At 48.0% G+C, this 25,452-nt stretch overlaps 2 protein-coding genes and 1 long non-coding RNA gene across 29 annotated transcripts in view; 2 read left to right on the forward strand and 1 right to left on the reverse strand.

The window, feature by feature from the left end:
- The first annotated feature begins 66 nt into the window (after positions 1–66).
- Positions 67–19,067, forward strand: ENTPD4 (ectonucleoside triphosphate diphosphohydrolase 4). 7 transcript variants are annotated; one of them, XM_087763207.1, is made up of 15 exons: positions 5,306–9,081; positions 9,153–9,815; positions 10,963–11,080; positions 11,341–11,538; positions 11,989–12,194; positions 12,725–12,875; positions 12,960–13,063; positions 13,688–13,747; positions 14,002–14,132; positions 14,237–14,305; positions 15,730–15,896; positions 16,131–16,455; positions 17,207–17,292; positions 17,514–17,675; positions 17,960–19,067. In XM_087763207.1, exons 3-15 carry the CDS (start codon positions 11,073–11,075, stop codon positions 18,186–18,188), a joined length of 1,896 nt encoding a protein of 631 aa, XP_087619333.1. In that variant the 5' UTR covers positions 5,306–9,081; positions 9,153–9,815; positions 10,963–11,072; the 3' UTR covers positions 18,189–19,067. The 7 variants fall into 7 exon arrangements, with proteins under 7 accessions (XP_087619337.1, XP_087619334.1, XP_087619333.1 ...); XM_087763211.1 differs by lacking the exons at positions 5,306–9,081; positions 9,153–9,815 and adding an exon at positions 67–197; XM_087763208.1 differs by lacking the exons at positions 5,306–9,081; positions 9,153–9,815 and adding an exon at positions 5,153–5,284.
- LOC148055016 (uncharacterized) lies at positions 1,497–3,866 on the reverse strand. Of its 2 annotated transcripts, none has more exons than XR_015706004.1 (2): positions 2,488–3,866; positions 1,497–1,991 (listed from the first exon to the last, which is right to left on the reverse strand). It is a non-coding gene; the product is annotated as an uncharacterized LOC148055016 (long non-coding RNA). The 2 variants fall into 2 exon arrangements; XR_015706003.1 differs by having other exon boundaries at positions 1,497–2,264; positions 2,488–2,628.
- A 37-nt stretch (positions 19,068–19,104) lies between the features above and the next one.
- The window catches only part of LOXL2 (lysyl oxidase like 2), a 65,965-nt gene continuing 59,617 nt past the window's right edge, over positions 19,105–25,452 (forward strand). For 18 of the 20 annotated variants that reach the window (XR_015706000.1, XR_015706002.1, XR_015706001.1 and 15 more), the window contains exons 1-3: positions 19,105–19,239; positions 20,276–20,391; positions 22,970–23,155. The gene's annotated coding sequence lies outside the window, so the exon portion shown is untranslated. Of the gene's footprint in view, positions 19,240–20,275; positions 20,392–22,242; positions 22,354–22,969; positions 23,156–25,452 lie in introns of all 20 variants that reach the window. The other 2 variants (XM_087763181.1, XM_087763188.1) reach the window with 2 other exon arrangements.

Below are 25,452 nucleotides of genomic sequence, written 5' to 3' on the forward strand. Positions count from 1 at the left end.
CGCACGGGGCTCGCCCGCCGCCCCGGCCCCGCTTTAAAGCCGCGCCCTCGCCCCGCCCCGCCCCGCCCCGCACCCGCCAATAGGGAGCCGCCGCCGCCGCCGCCCGCCGCTCCGTTGGGCCACGGCGGGGGCCCCGCGGCGTAACGTCACGGGCCGGTACCGAGAGGGAAGATTGGCAGGGAGGCGAGCGAATGGCGGTGAGGCGGAGGGGCGTGATTGGCTCTGCCGGCGGGAGCGGGCCGGCTGGCAGGCGCGCGGAGTTGGGGCGGGGGGGAGGCAGCGGCGCGCGGCGGCCGCGCCTGCAGGCGTGCGGTCCTCGTGCGGGCGTGCAAGCGGCTCGGGCGCTCGCGGCGTCGGTGTGCGAGTGCGCCGCACCCGCCGTGCAAGCACGCGCCCCTCCCTTCCGCAAGCGCCCCCCGCCTGTCACCGTGCCCCCTGCACGAGCGGGCACGGCCGGTGCAAAGCGCTTCCCCCTCCCGTGCGAGCGCAAGCACCGGCGGGAGAGGGCCCGGGCTGCCCCCGGGCCTGCGGCACCCTGCAGCACCCGGCCCAGCCCTCCGCAGCCTGTCGGGGTGCGCAGGGCATGGCGTGCACGGCCGGTGTGTTGCAGGCTACCACGCGTGACCCCGGGGGGGGGGGTGGTGGGCGCTCCCGGGGCGGGCCCCCCCCGGCTGCACCCAGCCCTGCGCCTCCGGGGTGCGGTGGGGCGAGGCCGGGCAGGCGGGGAGGGAGGAAGGTGGAAATCGTGGGCATTACGTGAGCGAAGGTGGCATTTTCCCTGGAGGACTACAGCATTGCGGGGAGCAAAGCAGCCCTTGGCACGTGGGCGTTGCGCGGCCCCAAACAGCCCCAAATGCTCCCCAAAGCAGAAGCGAGGCCACGGGGCCGGCTCAGGTCTCCTGCTGCCGCCGCTTTGTCTCAGAGGAGTTTTGCAAAGCGATAGGATTTCTTTTTGGTTGTGCTTTCGGGGTTTTCTGGGTGCCCAGTGCCCCTGGCGTGTCACTGGCAGGGCCAGGGGAGCAGCACGAGGCACCACATCAGCTCCCCTGCGTGGGCTTGAGCCTCGGCCTGGGGAAGAAAAGCACGTGGAAGGGCTTAGGAGAGCTTTCTGCCCGTCCCTGCCAAGGCTTTTTGGGAAGATGGCATCCACAGCGCCCACCGTCCCTCGCCGCAGCTCCCGCTCCACCGCAGAGCCATTAATCCTGGCCTGCCTGCAGGAGGAACGAGCTCATCCCAAGCCCTTGCACCCCCGAACGCTCCTCTTCCCCTGTATTTTGTACGATTTCTTTGTTCCACCATGAAACCAGCCCAAACCAATTAAATTTGACACTCTCAAATAGATGGAGGCAAAGTCTTTGTGGCCCATGACTCCAGGAACAGCCCCGACTTAACTACATTCCTCCTTGAAGGATTATTTGGAATTCAGCCTTGCTGGGAAGGTGGCGTTGCGTGGCGCGTACTAAAATCAAGGTTAACCATTTGCATGAAGCACCATGATAATGCAAAGCAATTTATTGCTGCTTGAGCCTTGGGAAAAAGAAAACCATCCTCCAAGGGACCAAAAAAGCAGAAAAATAAAGTGCTTGTGTTTCCCATTAACCATGAAATGAATACGCACGAGGCAAAAAAAGCCTCGTCTCTTCTCATCCTCGCCTCCCGTCCGGGCACCTGGAGAAGGGCTGTGGCAGAGCAGCACTGGGGCTGGCACTGGGACGTGCTCTCCTCCTCCCTCCTGCCCCGTGTTTGTGTTGGGAAGCCTCCGTTCTCCATGGGAACACGGCGCCGCTGGAAAAAAAAAAAAAGCAATAATTACAGCGTCATGCACGTGATTCACTCCTGATTGATTTTGGGTACCTGGCAGCGTTTTCTGCACCCGGAGCAGTGCTCGTACAGGGAGCGGGAGAGCCGGAGGTGAGCCCTGGCCGCCGTCCTGGCGTGTCCAAGCCATCACGCTGTCCCATGAGACCAGGCGCCATCAACTGCCCCAAAACCTGCAGAAAGCAGAGACTATAAAAAGTCCTTCAACATGCAATTTAACACAGCAATTGCTAAATCTCTCTTTCCTTTCCCCCCTCATCTTGCCTCCTGGCAGAAGCCACTGGATTATCAGGGCTTTATTTCCTCCAAAAGAGACTAAACCAAATGCATGTTGCTGACAGACGGTTTGACACTGTGTTCTCCAGCTTAAATGACATTTCGGAGCCAGAGAGCCACGTGCACACGTGTAATTCTAGCAGACAGGGCTCCCCGATGATCACCCGTGTCTGCAAGACATAAATCAAACACAGGCACAAGAACTTCCTTTTTGTAAGGCAGCCTTATTCAGGGAAATGCCTGAATTAAAACTCAAAGAGGAACACTCTCCAGTATTGCTCCACATAGTTTATCTAGGTTTTCTACTCCATAAACAACACTCAACAGCAGCTAATCTCCTTCCAATGCCTTTGGCAGGACAGAGGAGGGTGGGGAAATTACAGTGTCACTTACCTTAATGAGCCCTTTCCCTTACAGTCTTAGGTGTTGCTCCTCGATAAGAAATAGTGTGAATCAGTCTGAAATGTGGCGCTGTTTCCAGGTAGGAACAGGTTATATTTTAATCCTGAGGAGTACCGGCACCAGGAATCTTTTCTGCTCCTGCTCCGTACCCCGTGCCAGGGGCCACCCCAGGGTGCAGGGAACTGCTGCAGCCAGAGATGCCAAAGCAGAGATGCACAGACTGAGGATTTTCCCCCGTGTTCATGAAGAAGGGACAAAATTATTCATCATTTGTGGAGGGAAAATGGGGTAGGGAGTCTGGTCTGGCTTGTGGTTTTGTCATGTCACCCGTCCCACCGGCAGGAAAAGGAACAGCCTGTGTGTCTTGGATGGTTTTCTGCCATCCCTGCCTGGCGTGGCAAATAAGAGTCATCCCTCGCAGTTCATCAGCAAAGTGAACTCGACTCAATTTACAAAACCTTCCTTTGAAACGAGTCGGTCTTATGCAATGATTCCCTTGCTGCCTCCCAGGGCACAAGCTCTCCTGGTGCACCCCATCCTGGTGCCGGAGCTCCCCTGGGGTGACCATGTCCCTCAGGTGCTCCATGAGCCCCAAACTCCATCACGGCAGAGAAGCAGCAAAGGGCAAAGCTATCTGTGTCATTAAAAGCAGAGTTTGGGTGCAGGCTGCACAGAGCACGCTCATTTAGACACTGACAAGTCGATGCGAAATACACCGCCGCAATCTGCACGCACATTGCATCACTGCGAGCAGCTAAATAAAACGATGAATCAGACCCACAAATCTGAGTCCTCACTGGTATGGAACCTACTTTATGGGGCCTCCGCACCGTAGGACAGCTTTTAAACAGCAGAAATATAACACACCGCCAGAAACGTAATGAGAAATGAGAAACAACCTGCAAAATGAAGTGAAATGCTCCTGGCTTTTCTAAGTCCCTGCCCAAAGAAGGTGCCTGCGGCCCCCAGTCCATCTGCCTGGCACTCCGCAGCTGATTAGGAGGACCCGGTTTTGCTTATCGCGGCCCCTCGCCGGGCAGGAGGTGCAGGACACCGCGGCTGCACCCACACCGATAAGGCAGGAGTGTCCTGCTGGGAGGCGGACACCTTCTGGGAACCACAGAAATTGTGGCTTATCTACAAGATCCAGTGGGATATATATATATTTTTTTCGCTTTCCAAATCTACAAGTTCTCTAACAGCTGAGCAACACCTTGTGTTAGGGTGGGTTTTATCCTTTTCACGACCCGCCACCACCATCACGGGGCTGCCGGCAGCGGTGCGGAGCCGTGGGTGCTGAATCCGGGGGTGAGGAGGGCGAACGCTGCTTCACCTCCAGCAGCGCGATGCCACATAGCAGCAAATTACAGGACTTTTTTTTTAATTTAGGTGTTCAGCAGCAAGTAATTGTATTTTTAATTGTGGAAAGGAAAAGGCACCCGTTCATGGCACGGTGTAAAGCGTTCACTTTAGAAGAGAGATCAGAGCAAATGTATGTCATTAAGGGCATATGTTTGCAATTTTATTTGCAGTACAACCAGCCTGAACTTTATGTCCCCACAGCCTTTTTTTTTTTTTTGCTAGCTTGTGTTGCCACTGCCAGATGCTTACGCTGGAGGAAGGACGGTTTTCATGCGGGAATTGCCAGCGCTCAGCAACGCCCCAGAACGCCAATTCCCCATCCCGTGTGGCGTGGATGCAGCCCCTTCCCGGCGCTCCGGCGCTTGGCCACCGCCAGCCCCACCAGCCCCATCCCTCCTTAGAAACGTTCAAAGCCTCAAAATAAATTTTAAACAGCGAGTCTGGGCCTCGCTCCCCAGAGCTGTCCTTAGGTCAAAGGCAGCGTCAGCCTCAGAAGATGCCCTGGAAAAGGGTCTCTCTGACAGCAGCCTGGGTTTTCCTGCCCACCCGACCACGTTTTGCAATGCTTCTGGGAAGAGGCGGCAGTGGGGAAATATCAGCTGCTAGAAAACCTGATGCATTCCAGTTATTTTTTATCTCTATATTAGCAAATGCCATAAAAATAAACAAACAGTATTGTTTTGTCTCTGGGGTGGACTGACCCACTTACTTGAACATCAGCGTAAGGCATTCCCTGGTTTTAAGCCCTTGCTGAGCACATCGAGATGCCAGTAGGTAGATTAGTACTGGAAAACCAAGAACATTAATCCCTGCTCCGGTACAAACTCAGAGCATCTCTTTTTACCTTGATTCACCAGGGTAGCGCTCCAGATTACAAGGTATTAATTTCATAGCCAATGTGTGCATAACAGGTTTATATGTAACAGATCAACCGCAGTGATGTCAGTGAGGGCCATCAAAATGAACGCAAAGAAAATTAGAGAGGATTGAGCCTTAATGATGCTGCGGGGTGATTCCTATGCCAAAACAGCCAAAATTTGAAAACTCAGCACTGCAGCTCCTCCGAAGCAATGCAGACAGATCCAGCGCCCATTAACATTTATGCAACCTCAGAGGTAAAGGAGGTGTGGACGCAAGGAATTTGGCCTGTGGGTTTTATTTCAGCGCTCACATAATCTGACCTAATTTACCATTACCTAGCTCAATGGATTAATGGAACAGGGAGAGGCAATACCCGATGTGTATAATTAAGCCTGCCTTTTGTATTACTTCCTGGACCGAATTTTTTCATCAACTTGCCTTTCTGGTTTGAAGCCCTGGGGAAACAATGAGAAAGGCACAGCACATGCTGGTGGTGCTTTCCGGATTGACTGATGGCACTGGGCAGAGGAGGCTGAAAGGATCCCACGGGATTTGCTGGGTTTGGGTACGGCACTCCCTTTCTTTTTCTTTTTTTTTTTTTTTGCTTTGTTTCTAGCGCTTATCAAAATTAGATCCAGAAAGGAGGGAGAAAATCCTGGCTTATCGTTCAGGGGATGTGTGTAAAGCCGGGGATGATCCTGCTCTGCCACCGACTCATCGCATGCCCTTGCTCAAGTCATTTAATTTTGATGGGCTTCACCACCTCTTCTGGGCAGGATTTTGTGGGATTAAAAGACAGTGAGCAAAAAAGGATGAGATGAGGGCTTTGCAAATGGGGCCGTGGCTGGCGAGTGGTCCTAGCCTTCTGCTGCAGTGTAAGCAAATAAAAAATCAGCATTATTCACCGCAGAGCGAGCGCAGCCAGCACATCTGGGGAGGTCGGGCTGCGGGGACGCCTCTCCGGCTTTGAAATGGGAAGAGGGGCATTTTAACAAATAAACACAAAAACGCAAGAAGAAAAGTCCAGCTGGGAGACACAGCTCAGCCCTGCCTCCTCCTCCACATCCCCCTTCACACCCCCACCGGCCAAAAAAACCGGGGTGCTCCACCTTGATCAGCAACGACAGCCGCCCCGCGCCCCAGCTCCTCCCATATCTGCTCGCCCCGGTGCACGCCGCGGGCTGATATTCGGGAGGGTGCGGCGGGGCGGGCGACGTGCTCCCCCGAGATAGGGGCCAGGCACCCCGCACACACCTTGCTCGGGCTGTCGGGGTCGACCTATGCGTGTCCTAGAGGCGGTTTCTCCTTTGGAAATGGGTGATGCCCAAATGCCCCGCTCACGGCGAGCTTTGCGGTGCTGCTCTGGGTCTCCATCGAGCTGCTTTCTCCAGGCACCAATTCAGAGCGAGCCTGATGATTTTAGCAGCGGGGCTTTAGCCCAGATTTCCTCTGAATTGCACAGGGGGGAACAAAGCAGGGTTTGGTGCTTGGAAGAAACCTTCCTCCCGTGCAAAACGTTGGGAGCTCTCCTCGACGGAGCATCCAAGCCAGCGTCCGGGCTTGCTTCACCAGCACGAGCCAGTGGGGAAGGTTTTACTCCCACTGGTGATACTGTTAACGGTGGAATGAAATATATTCACAAACAACTAATATTTTCTCCGTCACTGCAAAGAGCATGCATCTGGAAATAATTAGCATGCACAAAAACAACTTGCACATTCCTCCTAGGCCTCTATTTTGTGCCGCCTGCAGACTCTGGCAACGACGGTTTTATCGGCAGCTCTCAATTTCTGCATATTTTTCAATATTTCTAACACCCAGTCTGGCCTACGCCAACCCCTGGCGAAAGCTTGCTGGTGATGCAGAAACCACACTCAGCCTCCAGCAAACCACCCTCCAGCGCAGCTTTTTTGCTTGCATGGTTTGATGGCAGCACTGGCTTTTTTTCCTCCACAAAGCCTTCGCCGCCGCTGACGTGCTCCTACTTGCGCCTTCGTCTCTGTAGATGACGGCAGCATCGGGAACCGGCTGCCCCGCCGCTGTTCCCCCCAGGGTCACGAGTTGCAGCAACTGCTTTTGGGTCGAATTAAACTTGGAAAGGGGCTGCCCAGAGCAGCTGGGTTTTTAGCTGCGTGGCCGGCGGGAGTCCGTGCAATGCCAGGATGGGTCCCACCAGCCCGGTGGTTGAATGTCCACCGTGCTGAGTGAGGACAGGGAAGGGACACGTGCTCCTCACCCCGTGGGACCACAGGCTCAGCACCTTCGCTGGGCTGAACCCCGCTGGCAGAGGTTTGCTCCCTCCTCCAAGCCCTTGCCCTGACACCAGCTCCAGCGGCTGCCCCAGGGCTCCGCGTTTCTCTTGCAAAGCAAGAGCAGGTCTAAGAGGTCTTGTCATTAGCTCGGCATAATTTGCCATCCCAAAGCACCTGCTTTCTTGCCCAAGGCCGCATCCAGCCATGCTGGGGATGCGTTGCACACCCAGCACAGCTTTCCCTGCAAGTTCAATACTGTCTGCTCCGCTTTGGTCCAAACTAACGAGGGATATATAACCACGGACAAGAGTTGCAATGCTTAAAGCCTAAAGAAGCCCAATGTCTTGGCTGTCTCGGAGAGGCGTTCACCTTGAGCATGGCTGCAGTCCTCCCTCCAGCCCCCGGCAAAGCCCTCTCCCCTGCCCTGCCTGGGCGAGCTGCCCTCGCTCCGCGGGGCACCATGCATTGGTTTGGCTTAGTCAATATATTTCTGCATTGCTTCTATGAGAAGTTCATTAAAGCACTGTAACTATTGTGAAAAAACACACTGGAGACAAGCAACTTTGTTCTCAGCGCATGGCAAAGTAGCTGTGGTGAGCCCAGGCGGGAAGCGTAGCCCTGACACCACCCTGGTTATCCGGGGGTAAAACCCAGCGTGCAAAACCCAGCATGCAAAATCCAGTGTGCAAATCCTGGTGTGCAAAAGCCAGCATGCAAAACATGGCTTGCAAAACCCAGCATGCAAAATTCAGTGTGCAAACCCTAGCATGCAAATCCCAGCGTGCAAAACCTGGCGTGCAAAACCTGGCGTGCAAAACCCGGCGTGCAAAACCCGGCGTGCAAAATCCGGTGCGCGAACCCTAGCATGCAAATCCCAGTGTGCAAAACCTGGCGTGCAAAACCCAGCGTGCAAAATCCAGCATGCAAATCCTAGCATCCAGATCCCAGCGTGCAAAATGCAGCATGCAAAACCTGGCATATGAAATCTGGCGTGTAAAACCTGGTGTGCAAAATCTGGTGTGTAAAACCCGGTGTGTAAAACTTGGCATGCAAAAGCCGTCATGCAAAATCCAGCACATAAAACGCAGATGCGAAACCCAGCGCCTGGGTTTGGCGGGTCTCCCTGGGGACAGCTGGGCGCACTGGTGGCTCTGCACCGAGTGGGGAAGCAAAAGCCAAAGTGTTTTTGAGAAGCACCGACAGCGGCTCGAGAGGCAAAGATGAAAGTTTCTTGTGTGAGCAGAGAAAGAGGAAGAGGAAACGCGGCAGAAAATGAACTCGTGTGAAAACCCACTGCCTTCCACGTTCCCCTCCAGCTGGAGGAGTCCTGCAGAGGGTCCTGCTCAGAGCAACGCGGCTCCTCGGTCACGTCTGCTTTTCATAAGGGGACCAGACAAACAATCCCGGCTCTGCGGCTTCACCCCAAGCCAGATTTGGTTTCTCTGTTCCTGATGTGACCATGGCTTTCAAAAGCCAGGAGGAGCTGTGGGTGCTCCCGTGAAATGCATGGCAGAGGCTCGATGCTCCTTCGCTTAAGGGCTTCGCACGGTCCAAAGGCAAAGCCGTGTTTCAAGCTGGGACATCCAAAATACAGCATTGCATCTGAGCGACTGCAGAATCTGAGCGACTGCAGAGGCACGTGATGGAAAGACAGACGGACAAGCAGCACGTACCCAGCGTGCATTAAGAAAATGACAGAAGCCATCAGGCTGGGTGTTGGGTTTTGTCCCGTGTCCCTCCTGCTGGGCTCCCAGGGGCGAAGGCGAAGGCTGTAACGCAACAATTTGTGATGGCAGAAGGAAGGAGAAGTGGAGAAGCCAGAGCAGCCCGGCAGGGCCAGCTCCTTCTCTCTGCAAAGAAATAGGGACCGCAGGGGACCAATTTTTGACCTTACAAAATCACCCAGCGTATGGTTTACCCCCCTCCTCCTGGAAAAGCAGCCTTTAACCCACGAGACCTTCATGCAACACCCTCCAAACCTGTGCCCGGGCACGCATGAATGGCCAAGCGTGTGGTTTTGCGCACGCGGCCGCGCTCGATTTCACCGCGGCAGCCGGGACGAGGCTGGAGCTCGCTCCGGGACCCCGGGAACCGCTCCCGGCGGGGAGAGGTGAGGCCCCAGCCAAGCTCCCCAGCCTTCCCGCGAGGTTATTCCTGTTATTAATACGTGATAGTTGCCAGGATAAACTTTTTCTTTCCAGTTCTCCAAAGGGATCTTGGAGCTGCGTGGGCACAAGCTGTGCTGCCGCTCAGTGGCAACGCGCAGGAGGGTTCCTTGCTTTGCCGGCAGGTTTTTCAGCCCCTCCGAGGCAGGGAGAGGCTTTTTGCCTGTTTTTTCAACCTGATTCGTGTATTCAGTACCTATATCATAAATACTTATATGTTTATTACGGGTGCTACAATGCCATTGTGTATTTATAATATATAAACAAATGTTTATATATTTCGACTTGCAAAGTTCTATTTAGTGTTTATATACCGTTTGTGTATTTATAGTTGTCTGTCTGTGCCGGCAGTGTAATCTGTAGCTTGCCCAGGGGCTGCCCCTAAGCAATTACGGCTGCCCTATAAATTAACATTAACCCATCGCTACCGCCCTGCCCACGCCCCCGTCGTAACCACGCCCTCCTCCCGCCTGGCCACGCCCCTCGCCGGCAACCACGCCTCCTCTCAGCCGTGGTCACGCCTCCCCAGCGTGGCCACGCCCCCGGGGAATCCCTTCCCAGCCCACCACACCGAGCCCCCGGCGCCACGTGTGTGCGTCTGTGCGTCACGTCCGGCGGCGGGACCCGGAAGTGGCGCCGTGGCCGGTTGCTATGCGGCGGGCCGGCGGCGGGCCGGGAGGTGAGTGCGGCGTTGGCTGCCCGGGCTCAGCGGTTGGGGAACGGGCCCGGGTTCCCGGAGAGGGTCCCTCCGGGGCGGGCCTGGGTGCGGGGAGCGCTTCTGGGCTCCCGGGACAGGCCCCGGCCGCTGGGGCTGCCGCCGCGTTTCTGGGGAGCGGGGAGCGGGGTTAGACCGGGCCGGGCCCTGCGGCCTGCCCGCTGCTGGGGCCGTGAGGAAGGGGCAGGGGTCCTGTGCTGCCCTGCAGGCTGCCGGGGCCTGTCCCCCTGCCCGTTCCCTTCCCTGCCTCCACCCGGTGCGGGTTTGTGGGCGGTTGCGGTTTGGCACCGGCGCAGGGGCTGCGTGGCACATCGGGCAGGTGCTGTCCTAGGGATGGGGCGTGTGAGGACAGCTGGGGCTGGAAAAAGAGTGACAGTCCCGACCTGTGCTGAAGCGTCGGCGTCTGTGTGTGGGGTTTTTTGATGTTCTGTGATGTCTGGAGGCTTTATGTTTTGGTGACTGGCTTTGCAGGTGGTAGCAGAGCTGAAGATACTCTGTCCATGAAGACCTTGTGTAGCAGGTTATGTCTGTGCCTAACTTTCGGCTCCCTGAGCAGAGCAGCGCACAGCTGTCTCCAAGCAGGGTCAGGTAGAGTGGGTTGCCCAGGGCTGTGTCCAGTCAGGCTTTGAATTCAGTCTCTGAGGATGGAGACTGCACAGCCTCTCTGAGCAACCTGTCCGCCATCCCACCACCCTCACGGGTTTTTCTTTGGTTTGTTTTTTTTTTTTTATGTTCATGGAATTTCTTGTATTTTGGTTTGTGCCTACTGCCTCTTGTCCCATCCCTGGGCACCTGTGGGGAAAGAGTCTGCTTCGTTCTTTACATTCTCCAGCCAGATATCTATATGCATTGATGAGAGCCATCTCCTCTCCAGTCAAAACAGGCCCCGCTTTCTCAGCCTCTTGTCATGTGAGAGATGCTTCAGTACCTTCATCATCTCTGTGGCCCTACACTGACCTTGCTCTGTGTATTTCTTGTCCTGGGGGGCCCCAGGCTGGACCCAGCACCCCAGATGTGGCCTCACCAGTGCTGAGTAGAGGGGAAGGATCACTTCCTTCGACCTGCTGGCAATGCTTTTTGTAACGCTGTCTATGTTTTCTTTTTAATTCAGGAAGAGAAGAGCAATGGCTTTGAGGATGGTTGATGTGCCTTGTCAGTCTGAGGTCACTGGCTGATGTTTGAACACCAGCTGGTCTTTCTCTCTGCTGGTCATATCCCAAAATGGGGAGGTAAGAATCCCAAAGGAACTGTCAAATTAAATTGTGATGCCTTTTGAGTGAAGGACAGGGAACCTAATCATGAATTCAAAGGTGGGAATAGTGTCTTGACTACACTCAAGCCAGAACATGATCAAAGCAAAGCTAGAGCACAGCAAAGCGAAAAGTTTTATGAAGAATCTGTTTGTCCCTAGCGTGTTTCGGAATGCATTTGTGCTTCTTTTTGGTAATAAAGTCCATTTTGAAAGCAGATTATCCTCTTTGAATTTTAGGATCAGCATCTCGTGTTTGCTTCCTGCTTCTTGGCACTTCAGCATCTCTCCAGTGGGATGTCCACGTATTCTCAACACCACTTTGCGGCAGATCGTTGTGATAGGAATACTTGCTGCTGCCGTCTCTTTGCTTTACTACTCTCTGGTAGTCATCCGCAATAAGTATGGGCGTGCATACAGGGACAAAAGATTCCACAGGTGAGAGCTGAAAAGACTTTTGTGGAAAGGAATGAAATGTAGTTTTGGTGTGAGAGAGAAAACACTGACAGGTTGTGTCTGTAAAAAGACAGAAAGGGAAAAAGTATGAGTAAAACTTCCTGCTTTTTATATGAAGCTTTCCTTATCTAAGTTTATTTTAATTTATCAATAATTCAGCTTTCTAGTACCTTATTTGATGTACCTGTAGCAGCTCAGTAAAACTATACGTGCAAAAATATTGCGTAATAAATTATTTTGGAAATCACTTCTGGTGTTTATTCTGGGAATTTGGTTCTTATGGATGGCACTTCACTTTTTTTCTTCCCCAGCAGTACAATAGCGAAAACTGTGTGATTCCTACAATGGAAACTGTTGTCCTGTTTTGAGTCTGATGTTGGGAAAAATATATGGAACTTATTTGCCACGTAGTAATGCCTCGTTTTCTTTTAGATATCTTGCCCGAGTAACTGATACTGAAGCTACAGATACAAACAACCCCAATCTGAACTATGGAATCGTTGTGGACTGTGGCAGCAGCGGCTCTAGGATTTTTGTGTATTGTTGGCCAAGGCACAATGGTAATCCACATGATCTGTTGGACATCAAACAGATGAGAGACAAAAACAGAAAACCAGTGGTTATGAAAATTAAACCAGGTACTGGAAAGAAATTAACTTTAGATGCAATTTTCTAGATAGTTGCCTATCCTAACTTTGCTTTTTGAAACCCCATATTTGAAGTGTCTGGGTAAAGGACACTTGCAAGTTGTCAGCATGGCACTCCTCCAGATTTCTTTGGGTTTGGTTTGCAGAGAGCTTTGTTCAGCTTTAAAGCTTGAAACATGACACTGATGGGCAGGAGGGGGAGGTTTCTCTGTAGGCTAAGACAGTTGCCGGTTCAGTTGTCAGTTAACTTGGATCTGTTTATTTAGTGAATAAATAACTGGCTTTCTGTAAAGCTATTTGAACCAATTATATAAATAGGTAATATACCTAATACAGGTTTTTGTTTAGTGTTTGGAGGATGATTAAGTGTTACCTTCATTCTTACTTTCTTATTTCTGTAGTTGACTTCCTGGGTTTGGCTTTGGGTTGTTCGTTTCTCTTCTGTGTGTTGGGTATTTCCTGGAAAATCTTGATAACCAAAGCTTGAGTTGCTTCACTTTCACATTTGTCTGTTTCACTAGGCATTTCGGAGTTTGCCAGCTCCCCTGAAAAGGTCAGCGATTATATTTCTCCACTTCTGAGCTTTGCTGCCGAACATGTGCCACGTGCAAAACACAAAGAGACTCCTCTTTATATTCTGTGTACTGCAGGAATGAGGATTCTGCCAGAAAGGTTATTGGCTGTCTTATTTTTAGCATTTAGAATAGCAATCCTGTGTCTTGACTATTTTTAACTGTTCAAAATGTAATTTTGCAGCCAGCAGAAGGCAATACTTGAAGATCTGCTCACTGATATCCCTGTGCATTTTGATTTTCTGTTTTCGGACTCGCATGCAGAGGTTATTTCAGGCAAACAGGAAGGTGGGTTAGCATTGGAAAAATTATCTTTGAAATTTTTATTACTTTCACGGTACAACTTGGGTAATTTTTTTTTTTGTTGCTTTTTAAAATTCTGGTTTAGTTGAGAGACCTCGTTCCTCAGTAGCAACATATGGAGTGTGGAGATGATCATCTGCTGTGATCTTCTAACTTGTCTAAATGTTTTCTAATTGGCAGTGAAAATAACTTATCTGTGTTTAGCAGGAATTTTAGTCCATTTTCTCTGGCTTTGGGGAGGGGTAAGGATAAGGCACAACATTCTTGATGGAAGAAACTTCCCAGGGACAAATGGTTCCTAGAGGCGCCATGTTTTGATGTGATCAGCTCACTAGAGGCTTAAAATAATTTTGAAAGCTAACGTGCTTACTTTTTCTGAAACTTACACATCAGACTGTCTTTAATACATGGAATTAGGATTTTTATCATAGCCTTGACTTGGGAGAGAAGGAATAGAATAACTTGTCAGGAATGTTTAACTTCTAAGTATTTTCTGTAATTAAATACGAGCAGTGATATATCTTAATAACTCATATGCAAAAAATCCCTCTTTGTTTTTAAGATGATATGTACCAGGTATTCCTGAAATATGTTTTCTTATGCATGTAGGAGTATATGCATGGATTGGCATCAACTTTGTTCTTGGAAGATTTGAGCATACAGATGATGGTAAGTATCTTAATTGTGTATTGGATTTTAGGAAGGACTTCGAGTACGTTCCCGGGCTTTCACTGCTGATGGTTTGTTTTTAGATAGAGATGTTAGTGAATAGTGCGTGTGCAGATGCTGATGTTGGTTTAATTTTTATGTGAAATTTCAATGATCTGCATTGCTACAAAAGATACGTTAACTAGAAGTAGTGTAGCACCGCTTTAGGCCCGCCCTAGTTGTATTTCTCAATGCCTTCTCGTTGTTTTATCCAGAGGATGAAGCGATTGTGGAGGTGCATGTCCCAGGCAGTGAAAACAAAGAGGCCATCTTTCGTAAAAGGACAGTGGGTATTCTCGACATGGGCGGAGTGTCGACTCAGATAGCATACGAAGTCCCTAAAACTGTAAGCTTTGCCTCTTCGCAGCAGGTTATTATCTGTGCAACTTTCTTCTTTTCCTTTTGGTTTATTTTAATGCATATTTGTTGTTTTGTTTTCTTTGTTTTAAGTCCTATTCTTCATTACATCACATGCCAAAACCAAGGCAAGAGAAGATGGCAAATACAAGTCCTTCATCAGCTAAGCAATTCATCTGTATTTTGTTCATTCAAACGTTTATTTCAATTAGTATAATTTGCCACTAATTTTTAAGTTTAAGTGGGCATGCATTCTTTGTGTGTGTGCATGTATGTATATACAATTTTTAAATTTGTTATACTTAAGAGACTCTGTTCTGGAGTTTAGAAACCAAAAGTTGTGTGGTGATTCTTATATAAGAACTTACATAAAATATGGCTTTGTCCTTTAAGTTAGGTTGGTAGAAACTGAATTAGCAGGACACGGGGCTAACAGTACAGTTTGTTTAAATATCACCTACGTCCTCAGCACAGTTCATCTGTTGTAGGAAGCAAATTTCTTTGGTACAAGTCTTAAATGGAACATAAATTGCTCTAACTTCAATCCACTGAGTTCTAGAGTGATTCCTGAATTTTTGAAGTTGGATAACTTCCCGTTAACGTCGTTGAGAAATTACCTAGAGTAAGAATAGCATAAAAGCCCTATGTTTTGACTCTCAATGCACTGTTAGAATGATGTCGATATTTTTTTTTTTAAATCGTCCTGTGAAATGATGGCGTTTCATTATCGCAGGTTTTAGTAACTACATGGTGTTTCAGACAGATGGTGTAACAAATAGTTTGGGCTGTTAAACAAAAGTACGGGCGTTTAGATTCAGAGCAGGTTGCCCCAGTCAGATACAAGTTGGAAATAGGAAGAGTTGCAGCCAATTGTTATGATGACTGTTGTATGGCTCTATCTGAACAGAAGTTGATATAAAATAGGTATTCTGGTCACGGAACCTGTCCAGGGTCCCAGACAGAGAACGACAAGAGAGTCAAACAGACTGTGACGCTTACAGTCCTACTGCTGTTTTTCTCTTACAACGTCAGTTGGAAGCCATGCAATGTTACGCTACATTTCTGAGCCTGTTCTATATGAAGTGCTTCTGCTACACAGCTCTTAAATATCTGAAAAGCTACTGCAAGTGACTGATGGGTGGTATGTGAGGAGAGCCGAGTGACTGACAGGTCTCTTGAGAAGCTTGAGAACTCCAGACTGGAAAACGAAGAACAGCTCTGCTGGGCAGACCATGAATCTGCCTAGCCTAGCATTCAGTAGTATGGGGACTCGGTCAGAAATGGTGGCGCTGAGATTAGTAGCCACAGCGCATGCTTTTTCATAGGAAAAGATACTTTACCATCCGTAGTAGCAGTTCCTGGCCTTTACAGTTCCTTGAGTATCAGTAGTGATAATGCAGTTCTCTGCAATCCATATGCTTTGCTCTCCCTATGGAATAGAAGGTAACGTGGACCTGTGAAAAGCAAACTAAATGAGTAAGGAGTGAAGTTTAAAGATGTCAAGGGCATCCAGTTGTCCAAAGAACTCATCTTTAGGTTCTGGTTTGTATTGTTTATACCTAATCTTGGTGCTTGTGTTCCTACAGGAGGAAGTAGCCAAAAACTTACTTGCAGAATTCAACTTGGGCTGTGATGCTCATCAAACTGAGCACGTGTATAGAGTCTACGTTGCAACGTTCCTTGGCTTTGGGGGAAATGCAGCACGCCAGAGATATGAAGACAGTTTATTTACCAGTACAGTGCTTAAAAACAGGTAGCTGGCTGCAGTTGCTTGGGGGTATGGGTTCTGTGCGTCGCTAGGCTCAGTAACCCCTTAACTTGAATATATTTAGTAAAGTATCCTGATGTAAAACTTAATTCCTACAGCGTGCCACATGCGACGCTGAAGTTTCTTTAAATGAGGATGCTTTGCTTTGATGCTGTTGTAGCTCAGAGAGCTCAATGTTTCTGAATATGCAGTTTTTACTGTGCTTGCTCCTTTATACAGACTGCTGGGCAAACAGACTGGCATGACTTCTGCTTCACCCTGCCTAGATCCTTGCCTGCCCCTGGACGCTCAGGATGAGATCCAGCAGAACGGACAGATAATGTATTTGCGGGGAACAGGAGATTTTAATCTGTGTCGTGAAATTATTCAACCGTTGATGAATAAGACTAATGAAACGCAGACATCTCTTAATGGTGTCTATCAGCCTGCTGTGCACTTTCAGAACAGTGAATTCTATGGCTTCTCAGAGTTCTACTACTGCACCGAGGACGTGTTACGCATGGGAGGAGATTACAATGCTGCTAAATTTACTAAAGCCGCAAAGGTAAAGTGTTCTCGAGAGAAACTTTTTCTAATTTGAAACAACTACTCTCCAGAAGCATTTTGTTCTGAAAGTCTTGCAACAAAACTCTTCCTTTAAAGATCCAAAATACTTTTACCCTGCAATGAACTATCACAGGGCATCTCTTTTCCTCATTGGGTTTTCTTTTGGAATACTTGTTTTAGGCACAATAGTAAAATTGACTCTAGAGGGAACGGGACTCATGGTAGTCAAGTTCCAGCAGAACTGCTGATAATGGGGAAATCCATGCTGCTTCCACCCCTTGCTTCTTTTTAGGAGTGTCTTAGTTGTCGTTAGAAAAAATTCCTTTTCTTCTTGCTTTATGCATTTTGTACCAGTTTCTCAGGTGTTGCTCCTAACAGGGAGCAATCTGTTGGGGACGGTTTAAAGTAAGGCTACAATGTAAAGTAGAGCAATATGACCTGCTTTGTCAGTGCCCTAAAAGTAGTCTATTTTTCATCTCCAAGTACATGACCAAAGAGTTTAGGTGCTACTGAATACTAATTTAACCACAAATGCCAAGTATGGTTCAAAATGTTACAGAAAATACCATTAAATTTGTGGTTTGACTTATTAGCAGTGCAAGGGAAGCCATTATTTTTGAGTTTTCTAGCTTTCGGTATGTACAGAGCATCTTATCTAGTGGTATCTTTTTTTTTTCCCTCAAGGCAGAAGCAATGTGAAGTGTGTTTTTCCTTCTTTTTTTTTTTTTTTTTTTTTTTTCTCCTTAAAGGATTATTGTGCCACTAAGTGGTCTGTCCTACGGGAACGTTTTGACCGTGGTCTTTATGCATCACATGCTGATCTCCACAGATTGAAGTAAGTATTTGTGTTTGTACAGCAAATTCATTCATGCAGAGTTGCCAGGGAGAGGTCATGTCCAAATGATCCATTTAATGAAATCGTTGGAAGTGTGAATATAACCTTAAATATTGCATCAGCCATAAAAAAGTACGGATAATTATGTGTCTAAACATGCTCCCCAGTCCTCTGGGACTGTGTGACTGCTGGCCTGACTTCATGCCACTCTTTTTCTATAGGTACCAGTGTTTTAAGTCTGCCTGGATGTACGAAGTATTTCACAGTGGCTTCTCTTTTCCTGTGAGTTACAGCAATTTGAAAACAGCTCTGCAGGTTTATGATAAAGAGGTGCAATGGACCTTGGGAGCCATTCTTTACCGAACACGGTTTTTACCTTTAAGGTACCGGTTGATTTCTCAAATGTCTGGAAAGAGCGTTTGGGTGGAAGGTATGGGAGTTTTATGAGGGGAAGAAGTATGGTGATAGCAAAGCAGCTGACAGATAGGGGGAGACAAGATATTGTTTCTAGTGCATTATATATAATCTCAGTACGTATTTCAGGTAGCTCAAGCAATGCTTTATAAAGACTATTCTACTAAAAGGGGCTCTGCTTCCTGTGGTAAGATAGTTTGGAGGCAAAGTTTGACTTGCAACTTACATCTGTTATCCCTTTGATTCTTTTCAGAGACATCCAGCAAGAAAACTTTCGTGGAAGTCACTCCCACTGGAGGAGCTTCTCCTTTGTTTACAATCACTATTTGTTTTTTGTCTGTTTTCTGATCGTGCTGCTCTCCATCCTGCTTTACCTGCTAAGGCTCAGACGGATCCACAGGCGAATGTTGCGTAACAGCTCTTCTACTTCCCTATGGATCGAGGAAGGCCTTCCACCACAGAAGATCGCAGGACCCTTATGAGATGCTGTGATGGAGAGCTTTTATTGGACTTGCTACTCAAAAAGCCATTTTTGCCTCAGGGTTCTTCCTTTTTGTCCCTTTTAAACCATTGAAGAAGCAGATTGCCTAGAGCGTGTAATACAGCTAGGCTTTGGAAACATGGGAAAATGGGGTCAACGTGGCTTAGTTTCATTAGACAATATCTGCCAAAAATTACTTTTTTTTTTTTTTTTTTAATATTGCACTTTGGTGTGTAATGGGACGAGCAAAGACTCGTCAGTAAATGAGCGTCAGCTTAAGCTATGTGTGGTAAGAGAATGAGTGTGAATTCTCATCCTTTGGGTGAGATTGTGAAATCCTGTTAGCTAGGATGAATGAGGACTGGTTTTATTTTCTTTTCCAGATTCCAGGATTGATATCACTTGAATTCTCAATTCTGAGTCTCCTCAGTCAAAGAAAAGGAAGTGCAGGGTTTTCAAAAGCAGTAAGAAAACAACCTTTTAGGACAGCTTAACCTGATTTTATATTCTGGGATAAGTACTGTGATGGAGAAGAAAAATTTATTGCACCCAATGCTGTGCTTCCACAAAACTGCTTAAATCAGTTTTGTTTATTTGTGACAGTTTCCCTTTTTGTCTTGGAAGCTATATCCTCATAGTGGCAAAAGTCACTACTTTTTAATCCTTTATTTCTGTTTCGTAATCATTCAGAGCTCGCCCTGGAACTCCAGTAAGGTGAAGAGAACTGGAATATGCCTAGGCTTTTGTTCTGCTAGAGTAGACATGCACAGTGTCTCTTATTTGTTCCTGAGTACTCTGATTTGTTAATTTATATTTTATTTAAAACTGTTAATTTTACTTGAAAGTAAATTTGTCCATGATTAAAAGTGGGATTTCTATGAACTTTTGGTGTATGGATATTTTATTGCACAGTATCACTTCCATTCTCACTGTTTGTATCCAACTGGCAAAACTTTCTTCTCTTCTAGTAGGTGTGAATATGCTGGAAAACTGGATGCTGTTTTCAGTATTGGAGCACTAGACATGTTGATACCATTTTTGCCATACTTAAGGTGCAGTTTATTAATCTAAATATCTAGATACTTTGAATTGTTTTATTGTCTCCTTTCGATATGCTTGCTTTTGCCTTTGACCGTACAGGGAATTTAGGCTTGATCTGCTGAACTGCAGCTAAATTTAGGCGCTAAACTTCCTGCTCCTTCCATCCAGTGTCTGGTAGATGGCCGTGTTGCAGTCATAACGATTAACTGGATATGTGGTGGAATTTTGAAACGGCAACAGAATCTTTAACGGAATGATCGGAAATAACAACCTGTGTCTCCCTTTTATAAAGGATTTTTTTGTACCTGACAAATCTGAGCACTTCACCAGCTGAGAGTCTGTTTTGCATTTTGCTATTTTTGATATGCACCTCTCACTTCTGATGTCTGGAACCGTGCTACAAACTTGTTGCACTCCTAGGCTTGATAAGAATTATCAGAAAACTGACACTGCCAATTGTTACAGAGCCTGTACTTCCCGTTTCTGAGATGCCTAAAACTGAGCGCAGAGCCTCTAATTGCATGCGTAGATAAAGCAGCCCCCTTTGGACAAGGGCTGATGTTAGCGGTAAAGTGGAGAGGAAGTATGAGCCTGTGACTTGGCAAAATCCAGGCAGATGCCAAGCATCTCTTAGCAGAAGAGATAGTGTCTCAAATGCAGCAAGCAAAAAAACCAAAACCAAACCACCAACCCAAAAAAGACCAATAAAAAACTTAGGGAAAAATCATAAAAACATGAAAAAGTTGAAGAATTTTCAGACCTAAAATAGAATTTCCTTTTAGATGCTGCAGCATTTTCTTTTTAGCGATGTTCTTGACAGTTAAGAAAGAGAACGCAAAAAAAAAAAAAAGATAAAATCATCTTAATGTATAAGTTTAAAATTGATTCTTTAATAGAATCAGAAGCTCATTTTTATTAAATAATGGACAGGAAAAAAACTATTCCAGCCTTAACGAAGGTGGTATAAACATGTCTGAAAGGAAAAACAATTGTCTGAAGTTGCTTGAACCAAGTGCACGATTTCAACATTGCTTTCTTATGTTGTAGGATGGACAAACTATGGCTGTGCACAATGAAGTATGTGTTTTACGGCCCCCAGAGCTTAAGAAGATTTTGGTAGAACAAGCTGCAGCTAGCAAGCTTGGTGAATACAGTAGGGACAGGTACAGCATTGGGATAATGGAGACAGATTGGTCTTGTGCTTACATAAAAGCCTCGTGTGCCTGCTTTAGGGTTTCCACGCTCGTTTTTGAAAGCACCACACTGGGGAATGAAGATATGAAGCAGGAGTGTTTGGAATGTGAAGAAAGATAAGATGATGAATGGTGGTGAGAAAGTGGTCAGGAAACTGGGGCATGAATGGGCAGGGAGGTTTCCGTGTACCGGTGCCTGCTCTGCAGTGTACAGTGTCTCTTTTTCTTCCTTTGACGTTTTTTCTCCCCCAGGATCCTAGCAGGATTGTCCTGCTTTGTCTAGTGATTTGGTTCAGGGAGGGCAGAATAAAGATGACCCAATACACAATTTCCTCCTGTAATGGTAAAAAAGATAATGCCAGCAGAGATTGGTTGTGGGAGCAGCTACTGTTCATTAAAAATCTAAGCAGTGCATGAAAAACCAGATTCAAACAAGTGTAAGGCCGAGAAACTTGAACAAGCTTTCTTCATTCATGCAAGACGGTGCACAGAGCCCTGTTTCATATCTATTTTTCCCCTCATTCAGATATCAGGTGGTAAACTGCTTGATAAGGTGAGCAGGTGTCAAGGTGCTTCAGAGTGAGGTGGGGGTGAACACTCTCTTCAAAACTAAAACCAGCTGGCTCTTATCTGCTTGGGGACTTGCTTTCCTAAATTCTTTAAGGTCTTTAAGAAATCTCAGTAGATGCTCAACTGCCCCTCTCTCTGCATCAGAAGGGTCAATTTGTCATGGTAATGCCAGTCACTGAGCCTCACTTTCACAGCTTATTTTTTTTGTTTTTTCTTCCAATAAACTGTTTCCTCAGTTGCTTCTTGGATTTGTATTTCTTTGTGCAGATTTTTCTGCTGCATTATGTCTTTATTGTTGTAACGCTAACTGAAAGATTTGAGCGGAATGGGCTGAGTTTCTTTAAACCCTGATTCTCAGCCGTTCCATCCATGTTGCACACCTTGGTAGGAGTACAGGGAGCTTCAGGGAGTTGAGTACGCTGTGCAAAACCAGCACTGGGACCCTATTTACTGTCAGCAAGCTGGGAGTTAAGCCCATTGATCTTCCACAGGTGTAGGGGGCACAGTGAGAGGCAGCTGAATTAATTAAGTGTCCTAAAGGTGCACAGGAGAAAGTCATCATACTTAATAGAAGCAAGAGCCTATAAGGGCTGGGAGAACATATTGCTAAGGAAGAACCGATGGTGCTGTGCTCTGGCTTGCTGCTCTTTGGCAACATTTCTGCTTATTGGAGGTATTCTAGCTTCCAAGTGAAGTTTTTTGGTCCTGTTGGAGAAGGGATGGGATTGTGGTTTTGTTGCTAGGGAGCCGTGGGGAAGGCGCAGTAGAAGTGTGGTAGGATGCTGCGGAGGGGAGCAAAGTGCGCAGGGTGGTTTGCAGTGAGGAGTGGAAGGGGGAAAGCAAGCCTAAAACTGACTGGTGGCTTTGGACTGATTTAGCAGCAGTCCTGGGGTAGATTGCTGTCGCTTGGAGAAAAGTGAGTGTGTTGAGAGGAATTTCAGCAGATTCTTAGGCTCTGGATTTTAAAAGGTTGACTGTCCTTGGTCTGTACCTGTGGAAAGTGTAGAGCGCCAATGACTTGGAGCCTCTGGCTTTTGCTTCTTCCAGGAGGTGGTTTTAATGCTGTAACTGGGATGTGCTTCAGTTTTGGGTATGGAAGAGAGTAGGGTTTTGTCCTGGGAAAGTGTATTTTAGAAGAACGGATGTTAAAAGCCAGTTTTGAGTACTAGCCTGACCATCAGGGCAGTGGAGGGCAACGAAAATGGTGCTGAGCGTGTTGGCCTGATTATATACGTATGTACGGGTTTGTAGCGTGCTCAGAGAGCGTCTTTGCAAGGAAGCGACTGGAGCACCCTGCGGATCGCCCTGCTCCCGTAGCCTCGCTGCTGCTGCGTCTGTGAGGCCGATGGGATGGCCCGTGAGGTAGGACTAGGGCTGGGGAACAGTCAGCTCCTCGTGGGCACCTTCTCTGGGGTGCTCCAAGTGCTGCTGTTTAATGGCTAACGAGGCTTTGGCAGTCCAGTCCCCAGTGCAGGGGGGAGCTTGTGCCATGCACCGGCCTTCTGCATAACGCAGCGCGAGATCTCGGCACACGGGCTGTGCGAGGGCTTTGTGCGAGTTCGTTGCATGTTAGTGTTTACTACATTGACGCTGACAGATGCGTGGATGCCTTTAATTGCTTTAAGAGCTTAAAGCCCACAAGGCGTGGGGAGGAGGGACAGATTTTCAAAAGCAATCAGCTAAGTGCTAAACCTAAATGCCTGGATTTACAAGACTGCTGTGCTTTTTAGTGCTTGAACTATCCTGTGGCAAGTGTTTGCAAATTCAGCTCTTCGCTTCTTTGAAAATCTAGCTGTAGCGTCCTATTAATTAGAATTATAGTGTGTGTGTGTGGTGGGGTTTTGTTTTATTTTGTTTCCTTCCTTCCCCCTTTTTCCCCCCCATAGGGGTTTGCAGGATGGGGCAGGGGCTCTGGAAGAGGAGGAAGAAGTTTCTAACATCTCCTGAGGAGGAGACTAAAACCATGTTATTCTTGCAGTTCTTTTTGCAGCTCCAGATGAAGGCAGGGGGGAAGAAGCCTTTGCATCCTACCCCTGGACAAGCCTGCTCCAAAGAGGCTATGCTAAGCAACAACACCAGGGGAAACATGATTCCTTTAAGAGACTTAGCAATACCTGTTTTCACTCAGTGCCTGTTCCTGGGCTCGGATTCCCAGGTCACAATGGTAATGTTTATCTGTTTGTGTCTGTTTCTGCCTTAACATGCTTTATTTTCTTTCTTCTTCTTCTCCTATTCACCTTGTCCTTTCTCCAGGTCCATTAAGGACAGGTAAGGCATGCAGAAGAGCACAGAGGGGAGGCAAGGGCACTGCTCTTTGACCTGTCCCAGTGACCTGGAATGGACAGGCAAATGATACTGAAGCTTTTGGCTTCATGGCCTCTTAAATATATCACTCTTCTTTTTGTTGTCCTGTTTTTGTGTGTGGAAAATGTCCAAAGCAAACAAGGCCAAACGTTGGCCCCTAATGGAAGTGGTTGGGAGACAAAAGTATACCCATGAGAAACGCAGGGTATGATGGAGGGGGTGGGGAAGGGAGGAAGCACATGGCTCCTCCAGGAGCAGCAGCCCTACGGAGGCAGCCCCGCAGCTTGTGGAAACAAAAGGGTTTTCTCTCTCTGCAGCACTTAGCGAAGGGGACAGTCAATAGTAGTGACTTGATGGTGTGCCTGATCGGGGGCACCTTGTTCCTTCTTGTCCCATTGTTGCTACTAAATAACGCATGAAGCTCATTGAAAGCCGAAATGGGCCTCGTGAGGACTTGCTGTGTCCCTCTCCCTGGGCACCAGCCTCTATGTGGGTAGTGTTGAGGGAACCCGGTCCTGACAGTTGTTTTTCAGGTCACCCTCTCTTTGTTTAAAGAATGGGAGGATGACGATGACTTTCTCGCCTGCTTGTGCTTGAAGGTCTTTGGATTGGTAGGAAGTGGTGCTGGGACTGGGTTAGCGGTGGCTTTCTAGATGATGAGTGGCTTGTGTTGCTGGAGATACTCTTTAGAGCCCTGCTCTTCAAAAGGGAGTGCTCGGCACACTTGTACCAGGCAAGACACAAATGCACTGATGAAGACACAAATGTGATGTCCAGGTTTTCCTGAACTCCAAATGTTTTCCAGGGTCCTGGAAGTTACTAGCCCTACGTTCCCTGCTACAAATAATGTGCAGAGCAGGGCAAGACTTGAACCTACAGATTGCAGGTGTTTTCTATTCCTAGGTCTCGTGTATGGCACTTTACCAGCATTTCTCTTCTGCTGATAACTCCAGTAGTGACTTGCAAACAAGATTCCATCAATGCCAGGTTTTTTTCCCCATTAGGTGGGCTCTCTAGGTTGCCATGGCCAAATTTTGTCAGGCAGTAATAAAATAGTGGAAGGCAGTAATCTCGGATAACTCCTAGGGCCATGCTATGAAAGCTGAGAGTCCTTAGCTCCCAGCTGATCCCATAGACGTGAAGTTAATGCGTTAACAAAACGGTGGGATCAGATGCAAGGGTGTGTAACGCATCTCCTACATAGCTGTTCCCTTCTGCATCCCGTGTCCTGGCCTTGCAGTTGGAGTCTCTGTCCTTGAACTAATTGTTCAAGTTTCTGCACAAGAGCAGAACCGCTAGCAGAGATTGTCCTTGTTAGGACGTGTTCTTTGGCTTGTCACAGTGAATCAGCACCAAAGACGTTAAAACAGATGTTTCCATAACGCCTTTTAAGGATGAGGAGGGATTTGCTGCATTTGCCTGGGAGTAATGGAGACCGGTACGCCGTGTTCTTGAGCATCCTCCCCCTTTTACAACCAAATGGCTTTATTCTGTTCAGCTCCTCCCCTCTTCTCCCTTTCTCCTGGACATAGCTTTCCAATCACAGCAAAATAAATCCTGACACGCTGGATGGGGGGCCAGTTCTATCTGCTCAGTGCTCTTCAGGGCCAGAAGTCCTTTCTCTGGCTCTTGACCCCCGGACACAAAGTCTGTGCTTGCAGAGGCTCTGCTGTTAGGAGGGGGACTCTTGCCATCTAGTGGGAGGGGATGGTAAGCCTCCAGGACCTCTGCCACCCCTCAGGATAAGATGACAAAATGCAACCCTCCTTCCCGGACTCCTCGCGTGCGAGTCATTTCACTGCACATGTGGGATTAGCTCCCACTGCTTTCCCACAGTGTTGCCACCGCCTCAAATCGGTGACGCTGGATTTCTCAAACTCTCTTCCTTTCTAGAAACCTCTTTTCACATTTTTTAGGGGCAAGTCTTTGTTTACACCCTTCTATGCTTATCTCCTGGATGGCTGAGTTGCGCAGAGGGAATCTGTCAGGAACCCGTATGTATGGGGAAGGATGTTGGTGTGTGCTGGTCAGATACTGTATGCCACCTGTGTTTTGTCAGGAGATTGCTTGGGGGAAGTTGCCTTTCAACAGCTAACTCCTTGAATCAGTGCTCAAAGGCAGCCAGGATCTCTAAGTAATTGCTTTTACAGATAGAGA

The sequence above is a fragment of the Nipponia nippon genome, unplaced genomic scaffold, assembly GCF_047370975.1.
Source record: "Nipponia nippon isolate SJK-2023a ecotype South Korea unplaced genomic scaffold, ASM4737097v1 scaffold_27, whole genome shotgun sequence".
NCBI lineage: Eukaryota > Metazoa > Chordata > Aves > Pelecaniformes > Threskiornithidae > Nipponia > Nipponia nippon.